The sequence below is a fragment of the Tupaia chinensis genome, unplaced genomic scaffold (assembly GCF_000334495.1).
Source record: "Tupaia chinensis unplaced genomic scaffold, TupChi_1.0 Scaffold144019_1, whole genome shotgun sequence".
Lineage (NCBI taxonomy): Eukaryota > Metazoa > Chordata > Mammalia > Scandentia > Tupaiidae > Tupaia > Tupaia belangeri.
This window is the reverse complement of record NW_006203871.1, coordinates 258,081-268,532: the sequence shown is the minus strand read 5'-3', so window position 1 is coordinate 268,532 and position 10,452 is coordinate 258,081. Positions and strand designations below refer to the sequence as shown.

At 51.8% G+C, this 10,452-nt stretch overlaps 1 protein-coding gene across 2 annotated transcripts in view; it reads left to right on the top strand.

Annotated features, from left to right (window-relative positions):
• MOB2 (MOB kinase activator 2) overlaps positions 1 to 4,628 on the top strand; it is a 17,562-nt gene extending 12,934 nt beyond the window's left edge. For both annotated transcript variants that reach the window (XM_006165760.3, XM_014583075.1), the window contains exons 4-5: positions 2,780 to 2,904; positions 3,603 to 4,628. In XM_006165760.3, coding sequence (XP_006165822.1) covers positions 2,780 to 2,904; positions 3,603 to 3,919 — 442 coding nt within the window. In that variant the 3' untranslated portion in view covers positions 3,920 to 4,628. The remainder of the gene's footprint in view (positions 1 to 2,779; positions 2,905 to 3,602) is intronic.
• Positions 4,629 to 10,452: the final 5,824 nt, after the last annotated feature.

Sequence of the window (10,452 nt, the reverse complement as noted above, 5' to 3'; positions counted from 1 at the left end):
AAAAAAAAAACCTCTCCAAAAAAAAAAAAAGAGAGATTTTTTTTTTGCTATAGGGCATGTGCGCTTGCAAGAGAGAGAAAGAAAAAAAGTGAGAAATCACCCCACCAGGGCAATGGCCATGCCACAGTCCTTTCTTCTCCGTTCTCCTCTCATGATTTGGGGCATGCACACACATGTACATGGCATGAGTTTTAAGCCACTGGGTCCAGGACTTGAACTCTGGTTCCTCCACTTGGGTTTTATTAAAACTTTTGCTCTTAGCAAGACATCGTTAAGAGAAAGACAAGCTGGGAGAAAATAAATATTTTCAGAATGTGTAAAGATCTCCTACAACTCTTAAATATGAAAACTATCTAATTAAAAATGGGCAAAGGACTTGAACAGACAGTTCACCAAAGAGGATATGAGTATGGCAGATGAGCACATGAGAAGATGCTCACCATCACTAGCAGTTGGAGGAAATACAGATTAAAATCACCACGAGGCCACACACCTATTAGATCACTTAGGAGAATACGAATGCTGATGAGGATGTGGAGCAACTGGAATGCAAGTGGTGTAGCCATCTGGACGATCATTTAGCAGTTTCCTATGAAGTGACATATATACCTCCCACATCACCCACCACTCTCTTCCTGGGTATTGGCCCTAGAGAAATGGAAACTTTTGTTGGTACAAAATCCTGCACAGGAATGTTTATGACAGCCTGATTTATAATTGCTCAAAGCTGAAAACAACCCAAATATTCTTCAGCAGGTGAACAGACTGGCACATCCAGACAGGGACTCCATCTTAGCCATAGAGGAATGGACCTCTGCCACTGTCACCACAGCATGGCTGGACCCCTGGGTGGTGTGGAAGGTAGCCTGGCTATGCTGTTTCTCTTGCAGAGAAGAGTACCTATGGCAGGGGCTCTGCTATGTCATGATCCTTTGTCCCATGCCCATGTTGCCTCAGTTCCCTCATGAGCTTGCTTTACTCTGACCCCCATTGGTGACCCTCTGGGACCCCGGCTGTCTCCCTATCCTCTTTCTTGCTCTGTGACTGTGTTGGTGCCCACTCCCACCCCACTAGCCCAAGTGCAGGGCTGAAGGGCTTCTTGGACGTGGCACAGCAGTGACTTCAGAGCCACCTTTCCCCTGATAGTTGGCAACATCCAGGTCTTTCTGGAGTGGAGGGATCTTGGAGAGTGACAGCGAGTATCCTCTAAAGAGCCCAGCACTACAAACACGCCTCCTATGCCCACTGCCAGGGTTAGGCTGGCTGGTAAAAAAGGGTTCCCACTGTCCTGATGCCAGCCTGGCAGAAAGGTGGCTATCCCTGTGTCCTGCTGGAAGGACGGTCTCCCTGATTGTGCAGGGAGTAAACGAATCCCAAACAGCCTCGTTTCAGTCCCTGGGGCTCCTCCCACGGCACTAGGCGAACTCCAGAAACCAGGGAGCAGTGCCTACAGCCAGCCTGGAGAAGAGCAGCCTCCAGCAGTGGAGCAGTGGGTTCCCTGCCTGAATATACCCACCCCTGCCTAAGGGGCCAGGCCTAAGCCAGTCCTGAGGCCACCTAGCCCATAAATGAGCATACAGAGGAATTTGGGCTGAGGGAGGGGTCTGTGTGTGGCCCAGTGCACAGAGGTCTGGCTGGGGCAGAAGCGGTGGCAGTGGTCTTAGCCATGGAGTGAAGGCACTCACTCAGCTGCAGGTAACTCCCAGAGGCCATGCCGAGGAGGCTGCAGCCTATTCGGCCCACCTGGTCCAGGCCTGCAAGGCAGAGTGCAGCCTGCTGGGGAGATGGGTTTGCAGGGGGAGGCCAAGCAGTACGGCTATGGGGGCTAGTGGTTACCAGGCAGTTGCTCACCAGGTCTGTATGTGATATGCTGAGGGCAGGGGAAGGTCCTGGGGGCCCAACATGAACTACAACACATGAACTTGGCTTTGTGGCCAGCTTCAGCCAGAAGAAGCAAACCCAGGGTGGCCTGGTTCTAAGATGCTCTGAACCACTTGGGACCATCAGTGTCATGTAAGGACTGGCTGTCCTGTACACACAGCAGGTAGGGTGCTGGGTACACGTCCTGGCCAGGCTGCTTCTAGGGCACCCACAGAGATCACTTCCACTCCCCTGGGCCCCACGGAGAGGGGCTTGACTCCTTGTGGTGGGAGCATTGTGCTGCTAGGGGTGAGACCCAGGCCACGGCACTGCCTCCTGGGAATAGTCGTGGTCTTAGTGGCTTTTATTAATAAACAGTACTATAACGTAACATGAGAGAATGTAAAAGTCTCCACTGGAAATGATGTCTGTGGTAATGACGTTGATTTGATTGTCAGGCATTGCATGTGTACTTTGAAAGACTTTATTGTGTGCTATAGAGATGTACAAAAATTAAGTATGGATAACCAATCGTAAGATAAAATACATATATATTAAAGGAGGAAAAGAAAAAATATATACAAACAGCCTGTGTCATTAAAATGTGTTTGTCCTAAAGGAATAAAAGTTGAAGCCACTTAGAAGTAGAGAAAATGAAGATGAGCCCTGTTCATTTTTCTTCACACATGTTCGGGCATGTGGCCGATGGTGTTTTTATCTGGACTTGGTTTTAAGTTGGTGCATATGACCCTTGTCAGAGCACAGTTGCAGTCACTGTGGGGTGCCCTGGAAGTGGGACCTGGGCCTCACCTCATCTCCGCTTCTGGAGCCGCCTTCTGCCTGCAGTGGGGCCTGTGTCATCCAAAGTAGGAGCTGAGGGGTGGGATGGCTGTGCTTGACCCTGGTCTCTGCCCCACAGACAATACTACTGGTACGACGAGCGGGGAAAGAAGGTCAAATGCACAGCCCCCCAGTACGTCGACTTTGTCATGAGTTCTGTGCAGAAGCTGGTGACTGATGAGGATGTGTTTCCCACAAAATACGGTACGTCTCTCCTGGCGGCAGCATCACCAGGGTGGGTGAGGTGCTCAGTCCTGCTGAGTGGGAGGACATTTGGGGTGCATCGGTGACTGGTGCTTTGCATAGCAAGGAGGCAAGGTGGCGACCCTGTCCCTGCTCAGCACATGGAACCTGGTTGTGGAGTGAGAGGGGCACCTCTGGCAGAGCTCAGCCCAGCCTGGGTTCAGTGCTGCCTCCTAGAGTTCTGGGCCTGGGCTATAACAGGCCCTTGACCTCTGCTACCTGCTGCACAATGAGGCCTTCCTGGCTGTGGCTTGCTGGTTGATGGGCAGCAACTGTGCCTATGGCCAGGCCCTGCCAGGCCAACCCTGGGCTGCCATGGTGGCACCTGGTCAGCAGGCAGTGCCCATGCATTTTGTACCCCTCCTTTCAGTTCTGGCCATGTGCAGCCCTGGAGCATCCATCAAGGAGGCATGTGGGACCCAAGGGCCCAGTCACAGGCCCTTACTGGGGCTGTGGTCAGCACAGCACAGAGGGCACCCACTCCTTGGGCTAAGGTCACAGGGTGACCACAGCAGCCCCAGCTTGGGGTGGGCAGAGGCTGTCTGCTCGGTCAGGGCTGGAAAGTGAGGCATGTGTGAGACCTTCCAGGCTGGTCCTGCAGGAAGCCCACAATCAAGAGGGCACCTGTGCAGTCTTGTGATGCCGCAACCTCCCCCCAGGCAGAGAATTTCCCAGCTCCTTCGAGTCTCTGGTGAAGAAGATCTGCAAGTACCTGTTCCACGTGTTGGGCCATATCTACTGGTCCCACTTCAAAGAGACCTTGGCCCTCGAGCTGCATGGACACTTGAACACACTGTACATCCACTTCATCCTCTTTGCCAGAGAGTTCAACCTGCTTGACCCCAAAGAGACCGCTGTCATGGATGACCTCACTGAGGTGCTGTGCAGCGGCACTGGTGGGGGCCCTGGAGGGGGCAGCGGGGATGGGGCCAGCAGTGGGGGTATGGGGGCACAGAACCATGTGAAGGAGAGATGAGCCCTCCTGGGCCGGACAGGGGTGCATATGTGCAAAGAGACGATCATGTGCGTGTGTGCACACACGTGCCAGGGCACGCTTGCTGGTAAGGTCTGAGGGCCCCCCAGGTGGTGCCAAGCGTGGGCTCCACAGACACCACAGGGCCACAGTCACATTCTGTGGCTTCCCTGTTGGATGGATGAGTGGCGTTTGTAGCAGAGAGCCTTTGGAGTCATTCATTCATTCAACAAACATTTATTGGACTGACGTCTTGAGTTTTCTTCTGTGGGGTTTTCTTTCTCTGGTCTTCCATGGCCCCTGCCCTCCCTGCCTCCTCCCCTGGGGGCTCTGCTGTTTTCCCTCGTGGGAGATGAGTCTCCCTCTGAGGAGGGCTGTATGTGCAGAAGTGGTTTCTGCTCTGTTTTGGGGAGTGGGTCTCCTTTACAGAGATGCCGCCTCGCTCCCTCCTCTCCTGGCCTTGCCTGGATTGTGGCTATTAGTGGCTGAGAGTTCAGGGGTGAGGGGCCCAAGTGACCATGAGGACTCACACCTGCTGCTTGCTCCTTTTACCCCTCTTGCCGCCTCCCTGATGCCCAAGGAGGGCCCCCAACGTAGAGTCACCAGGATGAGGCTGAGGCCCTGCGCAAAACACAGCTGGCAGCAGAAGGCAGAGGTCGCTTATTTTAGCTCATCTGTTCAGTCGTAATAAAAAGAATTCTCTCAGGTCAGAGACGTGTGTGTCCTCGGTGTCTTGGTGACCCTCTGTGCTGAGGCATGAGACTGAGGGGTCTGGCCACTCTCTAGCGGGTGGCACCCCACGTGGTTCTGCTACTCCGGGGCTGTTGGGTGTGTGTCTTCACTGAGCCCCAGAGCGGGTGGGAGCAGGAGCACCCCACTTGCTGCCAACAGCCAGCCTGCAAGCCAACATAGCGGCATGCCATGCGTTAAAAAATGCATGCTCTGAGTGTTGGGGCGGCGGCGGGGGGCGGGGTGCTGTGGATTAGAGAATAAACAGAAATAAACACACAAGGACTTAACAAGTAAAGCATGGATCAGGTGGTCCGGATTTCTCTGATGGAGATAGCCAGGGCCCTGAATCGCACCCAGGTTTATTCTTTTAAAGGCTAGAAAACGGGGAAATGGGAAGTGTAATGTAAAGCCAGTCATTTTCAGGGTTAATGAGCAAGATGCAAAGACTTGGCACCATGTAGTTCTTTGTAAGTTTCTTTCTCATCTACTGGGGGCCATTTCTGATGAACATATGTGGCTTTCTTTAACTGGATACTGCTTTGCAGTTTGGGGCATAGGCAGCTAGGGTATTGTCATGTTAATGGCTTTCATAGCTTTACAAATGAACGGCCCATGGAACTGCATTTCTGCCTGTGTCTAAAGGTCACCATGTTTGCTCAGATTCAGGTCCTCCCTACAGAGACATGACTCTGTCATTCATCCCCTGGCAGCCTTGATCACCTGATGTGCCCTCCCTGTTTAGGCAGCAGAGCTCCTTGAATGTGGCTAGAGTGGGCACCCCCCCTCCTGGCCAGCTCTATGGCCTCTGCTGGAGGGCCACTCCTGGCTGGGGCCACTTCTGCGTAGGGCCGTGTGTCCTGGAGGGTGAGTCCAGGGAGAGCAGTTTTGTGTCCTCATCTTGGGAAGGGTGGGTGCATGCAGCAGAGGTAGGGGACTGGGGAAAGGGACTAAACTGCAGCTAGAGCTTGACCAGGACCTGAGTCCAGGGCTGGGAAGAGGAGCTCTGGCAGGGCCATGTCTTGGCATAGACCTCAGAACTGCAGACTGAGTCCTGACACCCTGTTTGCTGGGCCTGGTGGTTTGAGGACAGCCTTCTCTGGTTGTCGATTTCTAGAATGCCCAGCACTGCCACATGCCACCCCTTAGACAGTGGGGCCCACCTGGGTCCTAGTGCTTGCCTGATCTTCATGCTCAGCCCGTACAATCCACCTGTAGCCAACCAGCAGGTCCTTTCTCAGCTTACCTGCAACATCCTTAGCCCCCAGGGGCCTTGCTGGAGGCCGCTCTGTATCCGTCTCCCAGGAGCAGCAGGCCACCCTTGGCCTGTTACCCTTCCTGGAGGCCTTACTGGCTTACTCTGGCCCCCAGGCCCAGCCCTGCCTAACTTCTCTGGACCTTTTTCGCAGCCTCCTAGCTGCTTTGCTAGCAACAGCCTCTCTTCTTCCCGCCTCTGAGAGGAATCCCTCTCAGAGCTTTAGGGCTGCCTAAAAATTCCAGGTGCACCTATCTGTAGTCTGGTTATGTCTCCACAAAGATCATTCACTGTCTCCTGACCCTGGGCTACACCATGGGTCACCTAGGGGCAACCTGAAATCTGCCTGGTGCTTGGAACGGATCTCAGACCCGTGCTCTCGCCCTCTCCCTGGTGCTGCCTACCTCTTTTTGGCATGGATCTCCTAAGCGAAGGCCTTAGTATGTCTACTGTACTGGACCACAGGGGCTGTGTGCAGGAATCCAAGGCGGGGACCTGCTTTGGTCTGGAACATGTCCAAGGGCCTCTGGGAGAGGAAGGCAAGAAGAGGGTGGAGGTGCATGGCTTGGCAGGACGAGGCCCTAGGCTGGGGGTGTGTGGGAACAGCTCAGGGCCAGGGGCCCAGGAGCAGGGCTGGTGTACTGCCCGTACCCCTGTGTATTGGGGAACGTGGCCTGGATCCATGTGGGGCTAGGTTGGGTGGAGGAGGCTGGGCAGTGGAGGGGCAGAGGGTGGGAGTGCAGTGGGCACCAACTGGGACTTCTTGGCTGGCCCTGAGAGGAGTTGCTGGGAGGAATATGAGAGAAAGAGCATGTGTCTGTGTTGGTGAGCAAGTGACACATCTCCAGGAAGAGCCTGCACACTATCCTCAGGTAGGTATCCAGGACTCACGTGGTCACACTGGTCTGACAGGAAAGAGCTGTAGGATCTCTGGGGTACACAGGGGGTGTGGTCCCAGCTCTGGTCATCATAGACTGTGGCAGTCCACCAGGAAGGCAGCAGGATGAGGACCAGCACTGTTAGTTTGGGGAGCACGTCCTGCTAGATTGTGAGCTGGGTGGACTGGCCTACACTCTCTAAGGGTGAGGGCAATGCGGGGTGCTTACCATCGACCAGCTCCTGGCTAGTCCCTAGAGTCCTGGCCAGCTCAGGGGCGTTGGAGAAGCCTTCCTGCCTCTTTCACAGTGTCCCTCCCTGTGCAGTTGTAGCTGCCTGAAGCAGTCCCTGAGTTCTGCTTCTATGGTGGGAGCTCAGCCTAAGGCGAGCAGACTCGGGCCGATCCCAGTCCTGCCCTGACAGTCTTTCACTTACCTTTCCACCCCTAAGTCATGCTTTACCTAGTTTCTGTCATTTCTGTTTTGTCAGCTAGAATATGGTCCCGACAAAAATGCCCATGTCCTAAACCCTAGACCCTGTGAGTATGTTACCTTATGTGGCAGTAGGAATGAAAGTTGCGAATAAAACCGAGGTTCCTAGTCAGCTGGCCAGATTACCCAGGTGTTCCAGTGTAATCCTTGGGTTCTTTTATGTGGAAGAGGGGTACAGACTAGGGAGAGCCAGAGAGATGGTAGCATGAGATTCGGCCCAACGGAGATGTTAGAAGAGGCTCCAAGTCAAGGAATGCAGGTAGCCTGGACAAGCTGGACAAGGGACGAAATGAATCCTCCCCTTGAGTTTCCAGAAAGAACCAGCACTGCTGATTTGAAACTTCTATTTTGGCCTGTTGAGACTCATTCTGGATTTCTAACTGCCAGAACTATAAAGAACTTGTCCTTATCCACTAAGTTTACGGTAACTTTAGTGACAAAAAATAAATGCCGATTTGGGACCCAGGGGTGAAGGGCTGCTGTAACAAATACCTAAGAAACGTGGAAGTGGCTTTAAAATTGGGCAGTAGGCAGAGGCCAGAACATGATAGGGAAAGGCTCAGTGTTGGCAGTGAATGGATGTGAACAACTCAGCTAGTGAGGTCGTGTAAATTCAGTGAAAGGGCATGACAGGAAACCTAATCACCCTGAGTACTTAACATCATGAATGACCTGTTAGTACTATAGAAATATGATGTGAAAGGCACTGCTGGTGAGGGCTTCAGGGAAGTGAAGAACATGTCCTCGGGAATTAGAGACAAGGAGATCCTTGTTCTGTAGAAGCAGAAAGCTTACCTGAGTTCTTATCTCCAATTGTGGAAAACAGGACTTGTTACCACCTTGGGTATTTATCTGAGGAGATTTCCAAACAAGGTGTCAAAGGTGCAGTCTTTTTTTCTGGCTACTTACAGTAGTACATGTGAGGAAAGAGGTAAACCAAGGGAAGAACTGTTCAGCAAAAGGGAACTAGCTCCCAGTGACTTGGGAGATCTCAGCCCATCTGAATTGCAAAATACACAAAAGTTAGAGATTCACTGTGAGGAAAAATCTCAAGAGAAAAAGTTAATGATGTTGCTGGAAAATCTCTTGCTAATACCTCAGAAAGATGAAAAGGTCAGCATTTTCAGTCACACAGAGGGCCCTTTGAAAAGATAAAGCGTGTGCCTAGTAAGTGGCCTCAGTCACACCAGCTGGTGTGTGGCGGTTAAGGCATCTGGATCCCACATGGCCAACTGCACCTGGACCCAGTGGCTTAAAAAAATAATAGTAAAAGCAGTGGGCATGTGTGTGTGCATGACCACAGTCCTTGAAGGAGAAATGGAAAAGAGATTACAGCATGGCCACCCATCCCCAGAAGAGTACTTTCTCATTTTCCTTCTCTCTCCACTGAGCACATACACTGTGTCTCTAGCAAATTAAAGAAAAACTGAAAAGGTAACCTGAGTCATCTAAGCCATAGCCAAAGATGAAGACTATCTTTGAATGATCTTTGCACAAGATTTTTGTCTTGAATGAAACTCCTGATAAACACAGAAGACCCACAAATTCTTGGGAATGTTTTATCATCAGAACCTACCAGCTTGGGGCCAGCTGGTGGCATGGTGGTTAAAGAGACTGGGTCCCACATAGTCAACTGCACAGTTTGAGTCCCAGACATGGTGGCTTGAAAAACATGCCAAGGGTGGGAACCAGCATTTAGCGTAATGGCTATGTCGCTGGACTCCCACGTAGTCGACCGTGGTTCGTGTCCCGGACCCAGTGGCTTAAAACTCAGGCCGGGCGCATGTGCATGCGTGCCCAAGATCCCGAGAGGAGAATGGAAGAGAAGGGATTGTGGTGTGACCACCCCCCCTGGGGGGTGATTTCTCGCTTTCTGTCTCTATGTCTCTCTCTGGCGAGCGCATGGGCCCTATAGTGAAAACCTCTCAAAAAAACCCAAAAAACAAAACAAAACAAAAACATGCCAGGTGCATGTGTACCCCAAATCCCAAGAAGATAGCAAGGAGAAGGGATTGTGGCACGGCCACCCTCTCAGGGAGGTGTTTTCTCACTTTCCCCCTTTCTCTGGCATGCATGTGCCCTATAGCAAAATAGAGAAAGCAAGAGACTCTACCAGCTTGGACTGGAGTAGATGGAGAGTGGATGAGATGAAAGGCTGTCAGACCTCCCAAATACCTTTTTATTTATTTATTTATTTAGTGGTAGAGAGATATTTGCTATAGGGCATGTGTGCTCACTGGAGAGACATAGAAACGGGAGATAGCAAGAAATCACCTCCCAGAGAGGATGGCCATGCCACAATCCCTTCTCTATTCTCAGGATTTTGTGCACTCACGCCCGGTGTGACTTTTAAGACTCTGGGTCCCATACTCAGACCATGGTCGACTATGTGGGAGTTCAGCAACGTAAGCATTGTGCCATCTGCTGGTTCCCTAGACCCCCAAAATACTACAGGCAGGAAACAGACTGAGAAAACTATGCAGCTGCAAATGCTTGCTGTCTTTCATAAAGGATGAGAGGAGGCATGAATGCAGTGGGAAGAGCCTTGAAACAAAAGATTTGTTCCCAGGCCTCGGTGGTGTTGCCCAGCTGGTCTTTGAGTTTCTTAGGACCAGTGACACACACTTTTTTTCCTGTTTTCCTTTTAAAATAGGAATAGCTATATCTAGATATGGAATGCATGTCTGTCTGGCTGTTGTGATTTAGAAGCAGATGAGCTGTTTTCTAGGTCCACAGATGGAGAGGAATTTTGCTCCAGGATGAACCATACCCAGTGTCTCACCTATGCCTGATGTATATGATAGCGTAGGAACTTTTGAGGTGATGAGATTTAAATGAGAGTTGGGGTTTGGCTTGATGCTGTAACAGGTTGAGACTTTTGGGGAACTCGGGATGGGACACATGCACTTTGTGAGAGGGATTGGGAACTTGGGGGACGCAGAGTGCAGACTGTGGTAGGTGGACTGTGATGCCTCTCACCCCCAAGTAGAACCACACCCTGAACCCTGTGACCTGTGAACATAGCAAAGGGGACTTAAAATTATAAATGGAATTAAGGTTGCTGATCAGCTGGCCGTGTGATGGAGAAGTGACTGGGCCCAGAGTAGCCCCAGAAGTGTGTGAATGTGGACCAGGGAGGACCGGAGATGAGGCACAGGCTTCAGCCGACCTTCCTGCTTTGGAAG